Below are 17,591 nucleotides of genomic sequence, written 5' to 3'. Positions count from 1 at the left end.
TGCGCATGACAAAGCCGCTGCTTGTACCACACACTATGATGCAGTCTCATAAAATCAGTGAGGGGCTGCCTTTTCACTGGCCTCCCTTATCAGCACCGGTTACATTTATGAGGGCATCTATTTTTTTTCCCTTCTCTGTGGCATGTGCAAATACTGATTTGTGTACGCAATTACCTGCTTTGTATACATGCAACTAATTCACTCTCACATGTTGTGGGCACATCTTAGGAGGCCTGCTGGAAAACTGGTCCAGTTGGGCCAAATGCTGAAATGTTCAAACTTCGTGCTGGCACTTAGCAGTGCAATGAGATAAATGAGATGGAAAACGACCTTGATTAATAGGGGCACGTGATTTTTTTGCCCTCACAAATCAGACCTCTAAATTGTATCATCTGTAGAGCTGATTGCCTCAACAAAACGGTGAGCAGAATTGATTGAAGATAAAAAAAAAGAAGAGTAGAGATGTTGTTGAGACCCCTTTTAAAAATTGGCAATGGCATTGGTTTCCAGTGTCTTCCAGATGGTTTCTTTTGCCACTGTAGTCACAGATTATATGATTGTCTCCAGCAAAAAGGGGACTTGCCAGCAGGAGGTTCAGAAAAGACGTTTTTAAACATATCCCATTTAACAAACAAACACACTCCCCTTTAGAGAATTTGGAGGTTGCATGGTTGAGCATGTAAGTTGGGAAGTGCCCCCTCCCTTTGTGTATATTAAAACCACCCTTTGATCCCAAGTAATGCAATTTAATATCATGCAGCTTTTCTGCAGTATCTAGTACGGTTTGTTTATTCTTGTATCCATTTGCTATTTTCATTTTCATAATGGTCCAGCGTCTTTGTTGACTTAGACTTGTGTATGATGAGGTCCCTTCTCTCTAAGGTCTGTATTTTAATAACTTGGTCAGCAGCCATGTAATATCTGATTTCTTTTCATCCATCAGCACAGCTTGCTTTATGTGCAACTCAGAGCATGAGGCAATTAACTCCCATGCTGGTTTAGCTTCAGGCTTAAGTGATATAATCAAAATGCATGCACATAAAGGGGCAGAGTTAAGGTTACCTGTGCTGACTTTGCTTTCTCACTTTCTACCATTTGCAGGTTTGACCGTGCAACCGTTAATGTTGTCATAATGGAATTTTTGAGTTTGTGTAAAGAAAAAAAGGATTCCATAATGTGGAGCTATTTTTGCACAGGCCCCTCTAAGCCAAACTACTTGATAAATATGATGAGATCTGTAGGAGGTCACCTTTCAGCTGTGACTCTTTAGGAGCAGTGCAGCTTTTAGCCTGGATGATAAAAAGTGCCTGAGACGGGGCTCTGGCAGAACCGTTCCTCCTTTGGTGTGTGCCTTCACAGCAGAAATTAGGCTGGATGCAATGAGGCTTAAGCGCCTCCTTAAAGTTAAGCACATGCTTAAGTGCTTTGATGAATCAGGACCATGAAAGGTGGAGCTCAATGGGATGTAACTGGCAAATCAATGCCAGATTTCGCAACACTCAAAGGGGCTTCTGCTCAGGGAGGGTGCTTTCCCTGCCAAATTTCACCCCTCTACCCCAGCTGTTTAAAGAATTGTAGCGCCAAAAAAAAAAAAAGGTCTAAAGAGGAAGGTGTTTTTCATTTTAAATAGCTCAACTGTGTGTGTGTGTTTGTTTATTCATTAAATCACTATTGGGAAGAGACCAGGCCTGGAAAACGTCAGCCCAGAAAGTTAGAAATGACTGGTAACCAGTGGCTGGAATGGAAACGATGAAGCAACCTTTCCTGCGGCTGTCACCGCCGCTGCGGTTATTCGCGAATGCAGTTCACAGTCTCTAGCTGGTGCTTGCTTGGCCAGGAGCTCTCTGAAGACAGCACTCTTGGCCAGGAGCGGCTTTCCACTGAAGTCAGCATTTCATAATTTATCAGGATCTCTTTCTTCGTATTTAATGTTCTGTGAATCTCCTCACCTGGCAGGGGGAGCTGTGAGATCTTGCCATGCTGTCCCATGGTGGCCTCGTTAATTATTTGGCAGGGGGGTTGACTCTCTGCTCATCAGCACAGCTAATAAGTTCTCTGGCAGCTGGCAAGCCTGGCAAGAAAGCTTGTGGACATGCATGTTCTGGCCTCATCTCCCAGGGGCTTTGCCTTCAGAGCATCGCACAGCATTCTCCATCAGCGCTGTTCATCCGGAGAGGTTGTTGGTGAACGTGAGGTGTTGGGGTCTGGCAATTTTGTCACTATGTCACCTAGACCTGCTCTGAGCAGGGTTAGGGGACACAGTGATTGAAACTCCTCCAGCAGCTTATCTATGCTGCTGCTGCTGCCATGATGGAGCTGGACCAGTGAGGGTTATGAAAAAAAGGCCAATGTGGAGACAGCCATTTGGTGGCCTAATGTCACAGGGCAGAGGTTCCCATCCTTTCCCATACGGGGGTCCCATTGAGCAATACGAAAGGGCAGGTTGTTTCATACCTCCATCAAGATCTCTTCTGAAGCTCATGACCCCTAGACTGGGAGCCCATACTGTAGAGCAGTGGTTCCCAAACTGGGGTTCGCAGAATGGTACAGGGGGTTTCCCAGAAAAATTTCACTCATGGCGGCCAGAGGACCCCGGGTGTTGGAGGCAGCAGGTGGGACCCGGTTGCAGGGCAGACAGCCCGAGCCCCAGGGAGAGCGGGGCCGGGCAGTTGGGGTTGGCATCCCGAGCCCTGCCCCCATCAGCGGGGGATCCGGCAGCCCAAACCCCAGCGCTCCGCGTGGGGCTGGCAGCCCGAGCCCCAGGGAGAGCGGGGCCGGGCATTTGGGGCCGGCAGCCCGAGCCCCGGCAGTCAGCGGGACCTGCAGCCCAAGCTCAGTGGAGCTCAGCTGACCGGGGTGGTCAACGGGGTCCAGCAGCAGGAGCGCCACGGAGTGCGGCGCCAGCAGCCCAGACCCTGGCGCGGGGCCAGCAGCCTGAGCCCTGTGGTGGGCAGGGCGGCAGCTGAAACGCCAGGCGTGCAGGTGGCAGCTCGGACACCTGTCCTTGTTGGACAGGGGAAGTTGGCATCAAGGGCAGAGTGAGCAGGTGCCACGCTGTACCTGGGGGGTGGGCCAAGCTAATTTAAAGGAGGTAGTCCTTAGAAATGTTCATTTTTAGGAGGCGGTTCGCGAGACTTGACATTTTAGTGAAAGGGGTTCACGGGTTGTTAAAGTTTGGAACCACTGCTGTAGAGAGAAGGAACAGAGGAAAGTGGGGAATTGTGCCCCTTACCACCTCCAGCGCTGGTTACCAAAGGAACTAGAGTCAGACAGCCTCATGCTATGATCTTGGTAAATAGGGTTACCGGTTTGGGTTGAAAATATCCCTGGAGGTTTCATCATACGACATAATCTTTCATTAGAGATTAATCTTCGATTCCTGGAGGCACCAGGACAATCCTGAATGGTTGGCAACCCTACTTAAGTGACTAGCCCATGCCGCTGCGGCTGTTGTTAACTAACAACTGACTGCTGTTGTTAGCAAGTTAGCTCCGTGCTCACTTGGGTATAGCCACATGGGCTGTCCCGATTGCAGAATAGACACTCCCTGAGAGTTGCAGCACTCTAGCTAGCCTAGCTCAAGTGACCACGTTGTGAAACAGCATGGGGCTACGCAGTGTGGTTGGGTTTGCAGTTGATGCATGGGCTGCTGTATCCCCACGGCATTACTAGCTCCAGCATCTGCAGCTCTGGAGCCTCAGACACCATCAGCCCCATCTGGCTAGCTCAAGCTTAAAGCATCCCTTAACTTGAGTGAGAGATATTTGTGTGAGGGCAGGAGTCAGGTTAGAGGCAACGCTCAGATTCCAGCTCGAGCTCTGCAGCGATGACAAGCCCTTAGTAGGGTCAGTGCGGTGCTTGGATGGGAGACCCGGTAGGAAATCGCAGGTGTTATAGGAAATGGTGCTGGAGATATTGTAGGTAATGCTTTTCCCAGTGCCCTTAAATCGCATCAGGGGTGCTGTGCTGGTGGAGGGTGTTATGTGTTATAGACGCCAAAATTCTGATTATATGGCAGGTTACAGATTCCATGGCAGTTTTGTCAGACCAGGACTGCTAACCCCAGGGCCTAGTTTGGATAATCAAAATTGGTCTGGTTAAATCCCCCTTGTGGTTTCCGTTGGATAGGACATTTTTCTTCCTTCCCAGACCTCAACTTTTCTGTAACGTTGCTGTGTGCTGTTAAACAGCTGCCTTATTCTACCCCAGGGGTGGCTGCCTTTCAGTGATGGGTGAAGCTTTACTCCTTGTCTAGTTTCTGTGTTAATTTTAGTGTGTGAAGAAGGCATTTTCATCCAGTCTCTTGGCTTTTAACAGCACTGGCAGCAATCCTGCTCTCCAAGGCCAGTTTGTGGGTAACTCCTGCACCCTAAGTGTAGCTTCCTTGGCAGATGGGGAAGAGACAGGCCCATGACCCTGTCTCCCTCAGCACCAGCCAGAAGAATTTGCAAGCCGCACAGAGGTCCCTATGATGAATCATCCAAATGGATGTAGCCCGGGCATGTTCCCCGTGCCTGCCTGGGGGCAATGAGGGCGATTGCACCATAGATCCCAAAGTTCCCCCCCGGTGTCCGAGTGGGCTATTGCAGCTCCAACACCGCCCGTCATGGAGGGCTGTGGCCAAAAGCCACAGCAGAGCTCTTACATAAATTGTATTTACAGAGCATCTTTCATGGGCCTCAGAACATTGCATGCCACGACAAGCTGTGTATGTGGAAGGAGGCCTTCTGTGTACAATAATGCATCCACCTCAGCAGTGGGACGTGGCAGCACCGTTGGCTGACAGCACTGTGACAGAAAATGAAGAATACTGTATCCAACTGAAATCGCACGGGGCAAGGGGGCTTGTGCGGGCAGCACCAAGACCTGATACTAGCCAGTGTGCGACCGGTGTTAATGCTCAGCTTGGACTGCAGGTCCCCCGGTTGGAGAGCGTGGGGCAGGGGGGAGATCAGTGCCTGCATACATTGAGCCCCCCAAACCTGTTTCTGTTAGTGAGGCTCCATATATGAGAAAATGTGGGGGAGGACAGACAGAGGGGCCTGCAGGGCTAAATCCTGGGCTTCCAATGGCAGAGCGGAGCGACGGGCTTTGACCCACCCATTTGGCAGTTGCTCAGGATGTTGAATTAAGAACTTGTTTCTCTGATGTTCTACCTGCCACTCAGAAAGCTTCAGGGCTGATGGCAAAATTGCCATGGATTTTGATGGCCGGTGAGCACTGGTTGGGGACATGGGTTCTGGTCCTGGCTCTGGCACTGGCCTGCTGGATGACCTTAGGCAAGTCATTTTCCCTCTCTGTGCCTCAGTTTCCCCATCTGTAAAATGGGGATAAATGCTACTGACCTACTTTGTAAAGTGCTTTGAGAGCTACTGGTGAAACGTGTCACGTAAGGGCTAGATTATGATGCTGGTCAGGGCACACCCAGACCCATTTGGTGGTGAAGCCGGGTCTGTCGTGTGTCTGGGGCAAGGAGCAGTGTGGGCTGGGGCTCCAAGAGTGTGATGGAGGTATTCCTGGTGCTGTGCCCCCTGTCCAGGCCATGCCTCGCTGGCAGTCGCTCCTGCTGTTGTCACTGATGCTACCCACAGAATGGCCTTAACTTGTATAAAAGTTCCTCTTGGCGAGCATGGAGCTGGCTGCTGGCGTCCAGCTGGGGCCTGTCCCCTCTGCAAGCAGCATTTCTAAATGGAGAGGAGGGCACCCCAGCCTGCTCCCCTGCTCCATTTCCTTTCTCTGGAAGGAGATGGGGATTGCAGTGTGCCATTGCTCTTCAATCCTACCTGTGCTCTGGCTTCACCCAGGGAGTGATTGTGCCAGGGGATGCCTGTCCTGGCAGCTTTTTCTTGCTCTAGCCTTGGAGAAAGGCCCTTTCCATAGGTGTGGGGTGGGTCAGAGATTTCTGTTGCGGAGAAGGACCCGCAGGCTCCCATAGCCAAGTCGGCCCTGTTCCTCTGCATTGTCAGCACCATGCACACAGCCAGCAAAGGGGAGAGGTGAGCCGGCCCTGCGTGTACCCGAGATCCCCTCCGCATGCCGTAACAAAGAGCCTTATCCGAGCGTGATTGGAACCGCAGTGATCCGTTCAATGCGAGCCCAGAAAGTGGTGCTGCTCTCCATCCGGATCCTATCGCTGTTGCTAAAGGCAGCTCACCCAGAAAAGAGGGGCATTGTGCCCGCCTTTGTGCAGGCAATGTAGTGAACACTGGGGGCAGTCAGCCATGCTCTGTCTGGGAAATGGGGGCACTGAAAGGGTCCTTCTGTGAGCTGAATAATGCTCGACCTTGGGCCACCAATTACAGCTGGGGCTTTCTCTCTTGGGGCACTCCCCCTCCCCCTCGTTCTGCAGGAGAGGCAGGCAGCCAGGGGGAAGCAACCGACACTGTTACGGGGTGGCTGTGCTGAAGATTCCCCCCTGCCGTGGAGTTGCCTGCGGATGACACATAGGAATTGGGTCCTGTCTCCTCTTGGCCCTGCATGCGGCGGGGGAAACGCAGCTGCACCTGCTGGGTTGGAGCTGGCATCAGATGGGAATTGAGAGCTGCGGGGAAATGGCCTATGTTATTTCCAGGAATGCTTTCCCGCTGGCTCATTGGCTGTGGAAAGTGCTTTCCCAGGGCAGATGCTTTCTCCCGTTTTGTCCATCCATGCGTGTTAAAGCTCTTTCTTTTTGGATGTCCTCCCATGCCCAATCTGGAGCTGACCCACAGAGCCAGGGACAGGCTGCAGGAGTAAGGGGTCGAAGCTTTGCTTTAAGCTGCCACAAGGGCATTGGCCGGAATAAACACCCCTGGAGAGAGAGGGAGTGTATGTGAATGCAAATTTATAATATCAAGCCATGCAGGGGGAGGGAGGGACTCCTGTTTCTTGGCATAGAGGAGGAAATTGGGACAAGATCTTGGAAAGGAGCCACGGGTCAGCAAGCGAGGTGGCACACCTCAGCTGCAGTGCTGTGTCCAGGTGTGAGCACCACACTTTGCAAAAGATGTGAATAAACTAGAGAAAGCTCAGAGGAAAGCAACAAAAATAAGACGTTTGGAAAAGCAGACCTGTGAGGAAAGGTGGAAAGAACTGAGTGTGCTTAGTCTGGAGAGGAGACGGTTGAAGGGGACCTGATAAGTCTTCAGATGTGTAAAAGGTTGTTGTAAGGAGGTCAGTGATCATTTGCTCTCTGTGTCCACTGAAGGTAGGACAAGAAGTACTGGGCTTAAACTGCAGCAAGGGAGATTCATGTTAGAGATGAGAGAAAACTTTCTCGCTGTCGGTAGTTAAGTACTGGAGCAGGCTGCGGAATCTCTGTCACTGGAGATTTTTTAACAGGTTAGGCAAACACCTGCCAGGGATGGTTTGATATATTGTGTCCTGCCTCAGCGAAGGCGGAATGGATTGGATGGCCTCGCAAAGGCCCTTCCAGCCTTACATTGCTATTGTTCGGTGATATGTGTGACTCAGAATCTTCCCCAGGACCCCAGCTCGCATGGACAAACTTAGGTGCTGTCTTCGTTAGAGAAACTTTCACTAATGTCACCACATCACTGTAGTTCCACCCGTGCAGGACCCCTAGGATGGAGACACTGGACCTGCTGAAAAAGGGGCTTACCGTAGAGTACGTTGCCCCAGTGCCAGCCCGACCTGACACTGGTGCCGCATGTCCACACTGGGGGGAGGTGTTCCAGTGTGACTCCATCTCTGTGGTTACAGTGCGGCCGGTTTCTCCAGTGTAAAAAAGCCTTTAGGGCATGTCTACACAACAGGTGCAGCTGCAGCTCTGCGGCTCTAGCACCATTGTGTGGGTGCTTCCTGCATCGAGGAATGGGTGTTTCCACCCCTGTAGTTAATCCACTTCCCCAAGCAATGGTAGCGAGGATGACAGAAGAATTCTTCCATCGACCGAGCCGTGTCTACACCAGGGGTTAGGTCAGCTTAACTTTGGCGCCCAGGGTGTGAATTTTTCACACCCCATGGCGGCATAGGTAAGTCCATCTAAATTTTAAGTGTAGACCAAGGCTAAGAATAGGAGATATCAGCAAAGAGTGGCCCAGCTATGATGCTCAAATACCGGAAGTGCAAAACACCGAGTGACATTGCTTTGTCCCCAGATTTGAAATGATGAGCGGAGAGAGAAGAAAATGACTGGGAAAGAAGATAGATTTGTGGAGCCTTCTGTCTGGGTGTGTTTGGGCATTAAAGGAATCCCTAAAGCATCATCACAGCAGATCAGCTGCTCGCCCTAACCAGGGCTAACAGGATTACTCTGCTGCACTGGCGGGAGGAGGAAGAATTTTCGGAGTGACGATTCTTGACAGGCGGCTGCTCGGCAGCCTCTCCTGGGAAGGCTACTTTGGGAAGAGAGATGAACTGGAAGACCTTTAACAGGGCACAAAACCGAATAGTAAATCTTGGGGAGAAGAGTCGCTGGATTTTAGGGGATGGGGTAAAATAATTTTGCAACTTTAAATGTACAAAAGAGACACCCCCCCCCAAAAAAATCCCAGGTCTCGTTGATTTAGAGGCTGGGGCCTGGGATATTTTTATTTCTCCATGTGTGCAGCTTTTGATACAACATGTGGGGATTACTGTCCTTTGCCCTGAGAGTGTGCTTTGTAATGGATGCATTTCCTTTTCGGGCATCATCACAGGGTGCTCTGCCTCTTTAGGGGCCAGCACCCTGTTGAGAACCAGTTGGGACCTGGTAGTTTGCAAGTGGTCACATGACTGCCAGGTGAGCACCCGATTCCTATAAAAGTGGAAAGAGCTCAGTTGAGGGCAGAGTTGCAGCAAGCAGGTTGGTTTCTCTTGCGGGTGTGTAGCCAGAGGATGGGCCCCCAGACAGATGGCCTCAGGGAGGACTGGGGAAGAGCTGTCAGCAGAAGGCAGGCTCAGGGGAAGGAACAGGCTTGATGTGGAGTTTGTGCTACCAGTTTTATTTGGAAGTAAAGCTTGAAGCCCTGAGAGCAAGGGTCTGAACGGACTCTGGCTGGGGCATGAGCCCACCCTGGGCTGGGGAGATGGGTCAGCAGCCAACATGCTCTTCCTTGTCAATTCTAAAATCTCTCCTGCCAGTAAAGAAAAGAGAAACTATTTGGCACGAAAAGAGAAGGACACCATCTCCTGTTACTGCTTCTCTCCACTCCCAGGGACTCACCTGTTCCTGACAAGGTGTCACTTTTCTCCTTGCTCCCTCGCGCAGAGCCACTGTTCTCTTCCACCTTTTCAGCGCTGCCAGCCTCAGGCAGAGCTGCAATGCCCCCAGCTTCCCTAAATAGCCAATAGAGGTCATTGCCGCAGCTGCACAAAGTGGGCCAGAGCTGTAGGCTCCATCCCTGCAGCAGACTCCCTGTCAGAGGTGTCCAGGGGCTCGAGGCTCTGCTTGGATCTCCATCCCTCCCCGGGAGAGTGGCTCATTATTACCCTGCTGCGCTGGCTCCTTTTTGCATGGATGCACTTTCACGTGAGCCAACGGAAGCCTCCCGAGCCAACCTTCCATGGAAATTAAAAGCACAGCAGGCAGAGGGGGGTCACAGGTGTCTCTCTCTCGTCTTCCCAGGCGTGCTGGCTGAGGCAAAAGGGCATCTCCTCAAGCTAAAGTCAGCAGAGAGACTTCAGTGTGACCTGGAATTGGTCACTGACACGCAGCACGGGACTGTTGGGGGTAGAGTTTCCTGAAGTTGGGGAATGGGCACAGGCATTGCATCCTGTGCACAGAAAAACGGGTTTCAAGGATTCTCAATGCACCCCTCACTGTATCTGGGCCCCATTGATAGCCCAGCCAGTTTGAGAGGCAGTGTGGTCCAGGGGAGAGGACATCAGACTGCAACTCAGGCCTGGGTTCTACTCCTCTCTTTGCCGTTGACCTGGTATGTGACCGTGGATAAGTCACGTCTCTCTGTGCCTCTGTTTCCCCTCCTACCCTTTGTTCCTCTTGACTGTTTAGTTGTAAACTCATCAGGTTGGGACTGACTTACTGTGTGTGTACCGCGCCTAGCACAAAGGGGCCCTTATCTCCGATGGGGTCTGTAGGTGCTGCAACAACGGGCTGTGTATCCCCCACGCTAGAGCCAGCGTTCATTCCCTGCAGGGGAGGACAGGCAGGGGAAGGGAGAGCATACCTTCTTCTCAACTGTTTGAAATGGGCCGTCCTGATTAGCACTACAGAAGTTTCTTTTTTCTCCTGCTGATAATATCCCAACTTAATTAATTGGTCTCGTTACAGTTGGTATGGCAACACCCACGTTTTCAGGTTATCTGTGTGTATATATATCTTCCTACTGTATTTTCCACTGCATGGCTCCGATGAAGTGGGTTTTAGCCTATGAAAGTTTATGCCCAAATAAATGTGTTAGTCTCTGAGGTGCCACAAGTACTCCTCGTTTTTTTTTTGCTGATACAGACTAACACGGCTACCACTCTGAAACCTGTGTTTGTCCTTGTTAATGATGTTTGACCCTGTACTGAAAGGTGAGCTAGCTGGAAACTACAGTGCTCCCCCATTCCTCTCTTCTGGTGTCATTGGGAGTCAGAGATGTGGAGCCCTGATGTGTTGGTTGAGACTGACAGCTCACTTCTTGTTGCATGTTCTTCCGTTATTCGTGCTCCGTCCCTCCAGTCATGGAACTGCATTCCGAGAGAAAGTTCCTCACATGTCTGCTGCTAGTGATTCTGTAACCAGCGCTTGGCAAGCCAGGAAGGTGCTTTGCCACCTTGGCCCCATGCTGGAGTTGCTCCAGTCCGGGGGAAGGGTGAACCAGTCATGGGCTTGCTCAGGTCCGCCCTCTTTTTCTATATCCCAGTTACTCAGGCCAAGGAATCTCTGACATCAGTTAGTGGCTGAGATTAGGGGCTCTGAGAACTTAGCCCATCGGACCTGGCCTCTTAGCTGCTAATTTTCCTGCACTGTGGTTGCATTGTCAACTGGGAACGAGGAGAGAACATGTGGAACACAAGGCCGATCCTTCCCGCCTAATATAAACCCACAAGTGGCCGTTCAGAAACAGCTGGGTCTGAGCATCAGCACGGGGTAGCAGGAAGGAGAGAACAAAGGTGCGCTCCCCAGCTTCCTGGCTGTTGGAAGTAGCTGAACTGTGAGCACCACCTGGACAGGTGAGCAGGAGCTCAGTTTTATATCTCCTGTGAAGAGAGGCACCTGGTACCATGCATGCCTTGAAAGCCTTGCCGATGTCTGTCTGGTTCAGCTGCGCGATGCTGGGGTGGGGGATGTGCAGGCCATGTGCACCCCGCAGGGCCAGGTCTCTGTAGCTTTCTGTGTGCTCAGCAGAGACGGCAGCTGCTGACTTGTCCCCAGAGGGCTCTGGAAGAAATGCAGCGCTCTGGTTTGGCAGCTGCACAGCCTGCCTTAGAGGGGCTTCACTGCCATCCGGGGCCTGCGGCTCCCCCCTTCAAAACCCGCCTTGTGTTCTGTGGGAATCACCATACCCCATTTCTGGGTTTATCGGCCGTTGCTTTTCCAGTAGCTGGTCACCGCCGAGGTGGTTTCCTCCTGATATCTTCCGATAAAATAGTGACGTACTGGATATTCCTTACCCTTCGCATATGGGCGATCTGTAACCTGCCAGCCTAAAGGAATGTGCCACATCTTGGGTGACACACCAGGGAGTGAACCGGAGACCTCCAGACCTGAAAGCGTGAGCTGCTAGAGCTTAAGCTAAAGTGCCAAGCCTCCTCTGTTGGGAGTGGGGAGGGCCTCAGAGCCTGGTCTCCAGCCCTAGCAGGAATGGTTGTTTTTAGCCCTGCAGCTCAAGCCCCAAAAGCCTGAGTCAGTTGACCCGGGCTCTGAGATTTCCTTCCAGGGGTGTTTTTGAAGTGGAGATGTACTCTTACAGACTCATATCCTTTGTGAATGAGTCACAGCAGCGGGGACCTGCAACACACTCACCAACGGGTAGAAATGCATTGGAGGCTGTCTATTCACAGTTAGGTATGTGCCATCAGGGTGTGATACCCAAAGAGCCTCAAAGTACTTTCTAAATACTAATTAATTTTGTCCCCTCACAATCAGAGCTGCACAGAATGCTTGTAACTAAACCCGAAGCTACCTGCAACTTGTTGCTCTGGAGTTTTGTCCCTGACTCAAAACTCTAGTCAAGTGCATGAGCCTAATCCAGACTTAGAGTGATCTTGAGTTGACTGATGATCTTGACTTCTCATTTATGCAAAATCTGGCACCTCCAGCTGAGTTTTTCTGAACAGCTTGTTTGTATCTGAAGAACAAAGAACACGGATTCTTTCAGAAGGGAGAGTTGAGATGCAGGTCGCTCCCTGCCCCCATAGGGAATGAATCTAAAGCAAAGTTCTTGCCAGTCAGTCTGCTGTGATCAGCTCTGCTCACAACACACCTGCAAGGGAGGAGCTGAGTCACAAAAGGCCAGTTCTTCAAAGGTATTTTGGTGTCTAAAGATGCAGCTAGGGAGTCAATGGAAGTTAGGGGCTAGCTGGCTTGGGCCCGCTTGCAAATCCCACTAAGTACCTGTCGGCATCTTCAGGCACCTAAATACCTTTGGAACTCCAGCATGGAGAGTTTAGTGACCTGATTGCCAAGAGTTCAGTGCTGGCAGCTCCTACTGTTGTGACATTGATGGTTTAACACCCAGCATGCTCGTCTTTTTTGAAAATCTGGACACACATGACTTCTCAGGCCTGGCAGCAAGCCACATGGATAGACGGCGGAGGCCTGATTCCCAGTCCCTGGGTCTCTCTCATCTCTGCTCTCTGAAATGAGTTTAATATCTGGATGAGAAGGGAAGTTGGTAGTGTTGCTTGCTGTTTTACTTGACTGAAATAAACCTTCCGGTAAACCCTCAAGCACAACCTTCAGCTGTTGGCATTGTGGGAATGGAGTCAATAAAATCAGTGTTCCTGCTGGTGGTTGCAAATAGTTAACAAACTGGAGGGCAAAATAAACCCTTTAATAAACACTTTAATCAAAGACACCCCACACCTTCCTTGGTGCCAACCCTTAAAATACAGGTCTATTACAGCCCTATGGATCCATCGAGGAATTCTCAGTGGGTGCACTCCAGCCTACAGCTCTAGTAATTGCTGGGGCAGGGGCTGAAGCTGGAGAACGGGCCAACATCCCTGCAGCCCCACAGCTCTGCTTTGCAAGCACTTTGAGATGTCTCTCATTTGCAGAACACATATTTGTTATGTAATAAGCGTCAGGAATTAATGATCCACGCAGCAACTGAGAAAACTTGCATGCTAAGCACTCTTGGAAAAATAACTGCTTTTCGATTGATGGTGTGTGAGAATAAAACTCCATCCACCACATCCCAGGGCAGGCACGCTTGGCCTTGTTGTCTGAACTCCTGCGGGAGACAATACAGCCAGCCTTCTTCCCCGAGTCCCTTTCCCTTTGGAGAGGTAGTGCTTCCACCGCTCCTTATGAATCATGAGTTTAGCAGCTATGGCAGATCATCAATCAGTACTCTAGAGTCACCAGGACAAATCTCGGGATGTTTAATCTTTAATATTAGACGTGTTTAAAGCAGTGAATATTTCATGAAGGTGCTGTTGCATTTGAGCACATCATTAGCTGTCTGCTTCCTCCCCGCCCCCCCTTTGCAGACTGTTCTTTTCACAGTCTTTGAGCTGAACCCCTGTTTCCTTCCCTCTGCAAAGAAAGCGCTTATTTCAATACCCTTAAGACATTTTGAGGTCTTCCATAGGGCCCAAAGAAAGCATGGGTATTTTGTCAGTCTGTGTTAACTCTGTCTGGGGTATCCACACCCCATTCTGCCACAACATCTTTCCTTCACTGTGGCCATAGCGGGGTGTGGGCAGAGAGAACTAAAGGGAACGGTTTGCTTTGAACAGTCCCTCCACCACCACCACCCCCCGCACACACTCTGCCTGTGTTTAAGACTTAGTCCGATGCTCTGTCAAATGAAGACAGGAGCTGAAGGGGAAAAGAAAGGGACGGGGCTGGAGGGAAAAAAATCAACAAAAGCTTTTAACAGCGACTATATGTGCAAATCCAATTAATCTTTTATTCCACCATCTCTCGCTCCGGGTTATGTATTTCTACCAAACAAAGAATCAATCTGGGCCAAGTGTAGTTAGGTCTCTGGTGTGGAAAAATCATGACGCCTCCACTAATGTTGTCAGGAGGGGAATGGGGTGGGGGGGAATCAGAGAATGAGCCCTTGAGGTAAGGAGGCAGAACGCTAGAACGGCCAGCTGTGGATGAACAGGGAGAGGAATGGTGGTGTGGGAGAGCCGCATACAGTTACTCCTCATGCGCTCTCTGCAGACAGAGGTTGAATCTCTCTCCTTTCCCTTTTAGGTGAGTGCAGCTGTCATGAAGGCTACGCCCCTGACCCAGTGCATCGGCATCTGTGCGTGCGCAGTGACTGGGGGCACAGTGAAGGGTGAGTGGGGATGGTAAAGTGGACACTCACCCCCAGACTGCCCCCTTGGGTCCAGGCTGGCGTCATCAGTGGCACACACTGCCCAACGGTTCAGTGCAGATCCAGGGTTACGTTGCTGCTTCAGTTTCCCCAATAGGCTTTTATGAGTTCAGTGAGGCTTTCACATAGTGAACAACGCCCCTTCAGGGATCTAATTCATGTAACTAAAAGCTGAATATGGCAGGCAAGCAAGCTTTCTGCCCAGCGTCCTAGCTGGGGGAGCGGCAAATGTCTGCCCGAACCGAGTCCATTTGCCTTCTCCGTCCAGGCTCCTTACCTGTGAGGCCCTCTCAAATCAAGACCCTCTTCTGGAGTTAGGCCTCTTGCCATCAGCTGGGGAAGGGTTCCTTCTCTGGGCTCAGGGATCCCACAGAGCTTGAACCACCACAATGCTTCTCTGGATCTGGATCGCCTGCTGCTGTCTGGTAAAGTCCTTTCACTGGGACCAGCTCTCTGGAGGGACTTGTCACTGATGGCACCTGCCTTTTGAAACACATCCCCTCCAGGAGTACCTTTCGTCAGTCCCCTTTCCTGGGGAGTTCCCCTGAGCAGTCCCTTTCCTCCAGAGCTTTTGGAACCTTCTGATTGAACCCTCAAGCCTTTATTAAGCCCAGGTGTTCCTTAGCTAATTAGCTGCTGCCTGGCCGCCTATGCAATTAAACGACTCACGGGTGGATCTGGCTGGGTTCGTTCTCTTTAGCAGAGCCTGTCACAGCTAGTCTAGCCCGTCAGAGGGTCAGGCACCCTGTGACGGGTGCTATGAGCCCTTAATGTCAGGATGGGGAAAACGGAGCTTTACCTTTCTCCCAGATCCCCTTTCTTGTGTACCAGTTCCTGATGTGTATAGTTGGATCTAGACCCACCTGTTGGCATCGCTAGGTGAGCTTGTCCCTGGGTGTTTACCTTTCCTTGCCGGTTGACGTGCGGTGCTCTCTGTCCTTCTCTGTCTCTCAGGCCTTGGCCCTACACAACGCTCGAAAGGGGCTACGACTTGGTCACAGGAGAGCAAGCGCCCGAGAAGATTCTCAGGTAAGCTGAATGGCTAGTCAGTCAGTCTGTTGGGAGTTGGAGCACTTGGCTGCCAGGGCACATCGGGTCTCTTTGGGAACCGCTCCAGCAGGCTTTGCAGTCACTAGCTCCTGCCGCCATCTTGTTCTTCTCCCTGTGCTGCACGGGCTCCGTTCGTAGTCAGTGAGTTTGGAAGACCTTCGGGGGGGGAAGGGTTTGACCCTCCGGTCACCATCCCCTTTGGCATGCACCTGGGTCAGGAAGCAACCGAGGGAAGCGTGAAGTGGATCCCAGCGATCCACTCTGTCCTCCAGATTCAGAGGGGCCAGTTTGCCCACTTGTGCTCAGGCTGCCCTTCTACCCCTCTCCCTGCTCTCCCCTGTTCTGGGTCCGTTCCCCAGTGTTGGCTTTCTGGAGCAAGATACCAAACAGGCTCCGTAACCCACCCCACCGTACCATCCAACCAGCCTCCAGACGTTCAGACACTGAAGGGGGACCTAGCGCTTGCCCTGTATTTCATGTGCTTACGCTACGTTCTTGCCTCTCTCTCAGGTCCACTTATAGTCTGGGTCAGGGCCTCTGGCTGCCTGTCAGTAAGAGCTTCGTGGTGCCTCCTGTGGAGCTTTCCATCAACCCTCTCGCCAGCTGCAAGACAGACGTCCTGGTGACGGAAGACCCGGCAGATGTCAGGTAGGGGACCAAACTGTCTTGCGGAGATGACTCTCAATGCTCCTTGTAAGAAGCCGAGATGCAGTACCCCTCTGGTGGGATGTCTTCCTATCTCCAGACGGGACTGTCTCTCGGGCTGAGTGCGGCTTTGAATATTTCAGTGTTGACCTGGCCATTGGCAGTCCTGCACATGAGTCGGTTTCTTGAGGGAGAATGTGTTTTCCATGCCCGTGTCTGCTCCAAAAACCTTTCTACATGCTTGAGTCAGTGGAGAGCCACCTTCATTGTAGATGATATGCATGGTGGGAAGAGGCCTACACGGATGCTGTTAGGTTGTTTAGTTCTTCTGAGCTTAGGGCTGGCCTACACACACAATTGCTCAGATTTTAACTGAAGGCGTGTTTTCAATCCATGCAGCTAAACTAGTGCAGATGTTGGATGGATTCTCTTAAATTAAACCAATTGACTTATACTGGTGTATCTTACATCAAAGCATTCTCCAGTGCGAGCTAAATAAGAATAAGGGGTCAGGGATGTCAAGAGATCAAGTGGCTAGCAAGAATCACATGCTCTTATTTGACTGTGACAAGCACAAGTTGGGAATGCTCTTTGCAAGGCAGGGAGTGGAGGGGAGAGATTGCTTGCTTGACTTGGCAAATGGATTATTCATCTTTCAGAAACGCTCATAGAAATGCCAGCAGTTCTCCTGGGTATTAAAACATTAGGCACTGGCTCCAGGCGGAGATGGAGGATTGGCAGACACATACTCAGACTGTCTTATACCCCTATGCTGCAGCCTCCAGCACTTGGCTGTGGGGTCAAAGCTGGTCCCTAGTGAACAGAGCCCACCTTGCCTTGTCTTGTTTTTATACATTTTTCTCCTATGCTTCTCTGTAAACTTGGTGGATTTTGTTTGGCTTCCCTGGCGTGGCTCACTCTGTTCCCCGGACTTTGGTTGGTTGGTACTGGTCTACTTCAGAAGCTGGATCTAAGGGAACCTCTGCTGGGTGAAGGAGAAGTGTACTGAGTGTGGGCTGGGAAGCAGAGGTGTTCTGTGGTTATAAGTGTTACCTTGGGCAAGTCACGTGTCCACCGTGTGCCAGAGGGAAAACCAAGTATAGGACAGGGCCTTAGAGACTGCCCCTGCTGGCGCTGTGGTGGCTGTCAACTGAACGAGGTTAACCCAGGTGCAGGGCAAGTCTCACCCCACCTCGTACATGAGGGTTTAGCTATGCTGCCCTCCTAGCTATGGAAGTGTGAGCTCCCCTTCTTATACCCCTACCCTCAACCATCATGAGTCTCCCAAATCAATCCCTGGGTGAGAATAAGCTAGTCGGGTTCTATTGAGACCTCAGGTTCTTTTTTTTCTGGTAAGACTTTCCTCATGAATGTGAGACCTCACTTCTCTACCCCATGGATCCTCATCAGTGTTGCAACTCTATCTTTGAACATTCAGACATCCATCCATCCACTCACTCACTCAAGAAA

General features: G+C 51.1%; 1 protein-coding gene across 2 annotated transcripts in view; it reads left to right on the top strand.

Annotated features, from left to right (window-relative positions):
* Positions 1 to 17,591, top strand: part of ASTN2 (astrotactin 2) — a 589,627-nt gene that overhangs the window by 242,958 nt on the left and 329,078 nt on the right. For both annotated transcript variants that reach the window (XM_074973795.1, XM_074973796.1), the window contains exons 8-10: positions 14,303 to 14,387; positions 15,381 to 15,455; positions 15,987 to 16,124. In XM_074973795.1, coding sequence (XP_074829896.1) covers positions 14,303 to 14,387; positions 15,381 to 15,455; positions 15,987 to 16,124 — 298 coding nt within the window. The remainder of the gene's footprint in view (positions 1 to 14,302; positions 14,388 to 15,380; positions 15,456 to 15,986; positions 16,125 to 17,591) is intronic.

This window comes from Natator depressus, chromosome 16, assembly GCF_965152275.1.
Source record: "Natator depressus isolate rNatDep1 chromosome 16, rNatDep2.hap1, whole genome shotgun sequence".
In the NCBI taxonomy this organism is placed as follows: domain Eukaryota; kingdom Metazoa; phylum Chordata; order Testudines; family Cheloniidae; genus Natator; species Natator depressus.
The sequence above is the reverse complement of the archived record's forward strand: the minus strand, read 5'-3'. Positions and strand labels throughout refer to the sequence as shown.